The sequence below is a fragment of the Bison bison genome, unplaced genomic scaffold (genome assembly GCF_000754665.1).
Source record: "Bison bison bison isolate TAMUID 2011002044 unplaced genomic scaffold, Bison_UMD1.0 scf7180017864383, whole genome shotgun sequence".
NCBI classification, from domain to species: domain Eukaryota; kingdom Metazoa; phylum Chordata; class Mammalia; order Artiodactyla; family Bovidae; genus Bison; species Bison bison.
In genome coordinates, this window is record NW_011494955.1 from 3,028,901 (window position 1) to 3,029,580 (window position 680).

Here is a 680-nt window from a genome sequence, read left to right on the forward strand (position 1 = left end):
CGGGGGGGGAGGAGCCGCCCCTCGCCTGTCCAGCTGTGCGTGTGCAGGCAGCACCCTCGCCGGCGGGCACTCCCCTATCACCACCACTTTGCTGAGTCTCAGGGGAGGTGAGGGAGGGGGAGTTACTGTGTCTCCCCTGTGTACAAAGGGGCCCCACCCCACCTTCCAGCAGTTTACAGAGAAAACGGGGCAAGTCCATCAGGCTGCCTGAAGACCCCTCCCTAGAGGCTGCAGTAGCAGCTCTGACCCAGATCCTGGGGGTCGCGGTCTGCAGGCTGGGCGGTGACCCCGGAGCTCAGTTTCTGCACACTCTTCTCACCAGGTTGGAGGAAGAGACTCGCAAGAGGGAGGATGCGGAGCACAATCTCGTGCTTTTCCGTAAGGTGAGCTCGGTCTTCCCATCCCCACCCCTACCCACCACCTGCATATCCAGGGTGGCATCTGTGGGCAAAGGGAGGTGACCAGAAGCCCCCAGAGACAGACAGGGAGGGCCAGGCTCTCCCTCGACCTAAGCAACCCCTCCCTGCTCTCGAACCCCTGTAGGACGTGGACGACGCCACCCTGTCCCGCCTGGAGCTAGAGCGCAAGATTGAATCTCTGATGGATGAGATTGAGTTCCTCAAGAAGCTGCACGAGGAGGTGGGTGGACCCAGGTGTTAGGTGCGACTTCAGAGGTTGAG

General features: G+C 61.8%; 1 protein-coding gene across 1 annotated transcript in view; it reads left to right on the forward strand.

Moving 5' to 3' along the window:
* Positions 1-680, forward strand: part of PRPH (peripherin) — a 3,259-nt gene that overhangs the window by 1,478 nt on the left and 1,101 nt on the right. The window contains exons 5-6 of the mRNA XM_010858068.1: positions 149-383; positions 544-655. Coding sequence (XP_010856370.1) covers positions 149-383; positions 544-655 — 347 coding nt within the window. The remainder of the gene's footprint in view (positions 1-148; positions 384-543; positions 656-680) is intronic.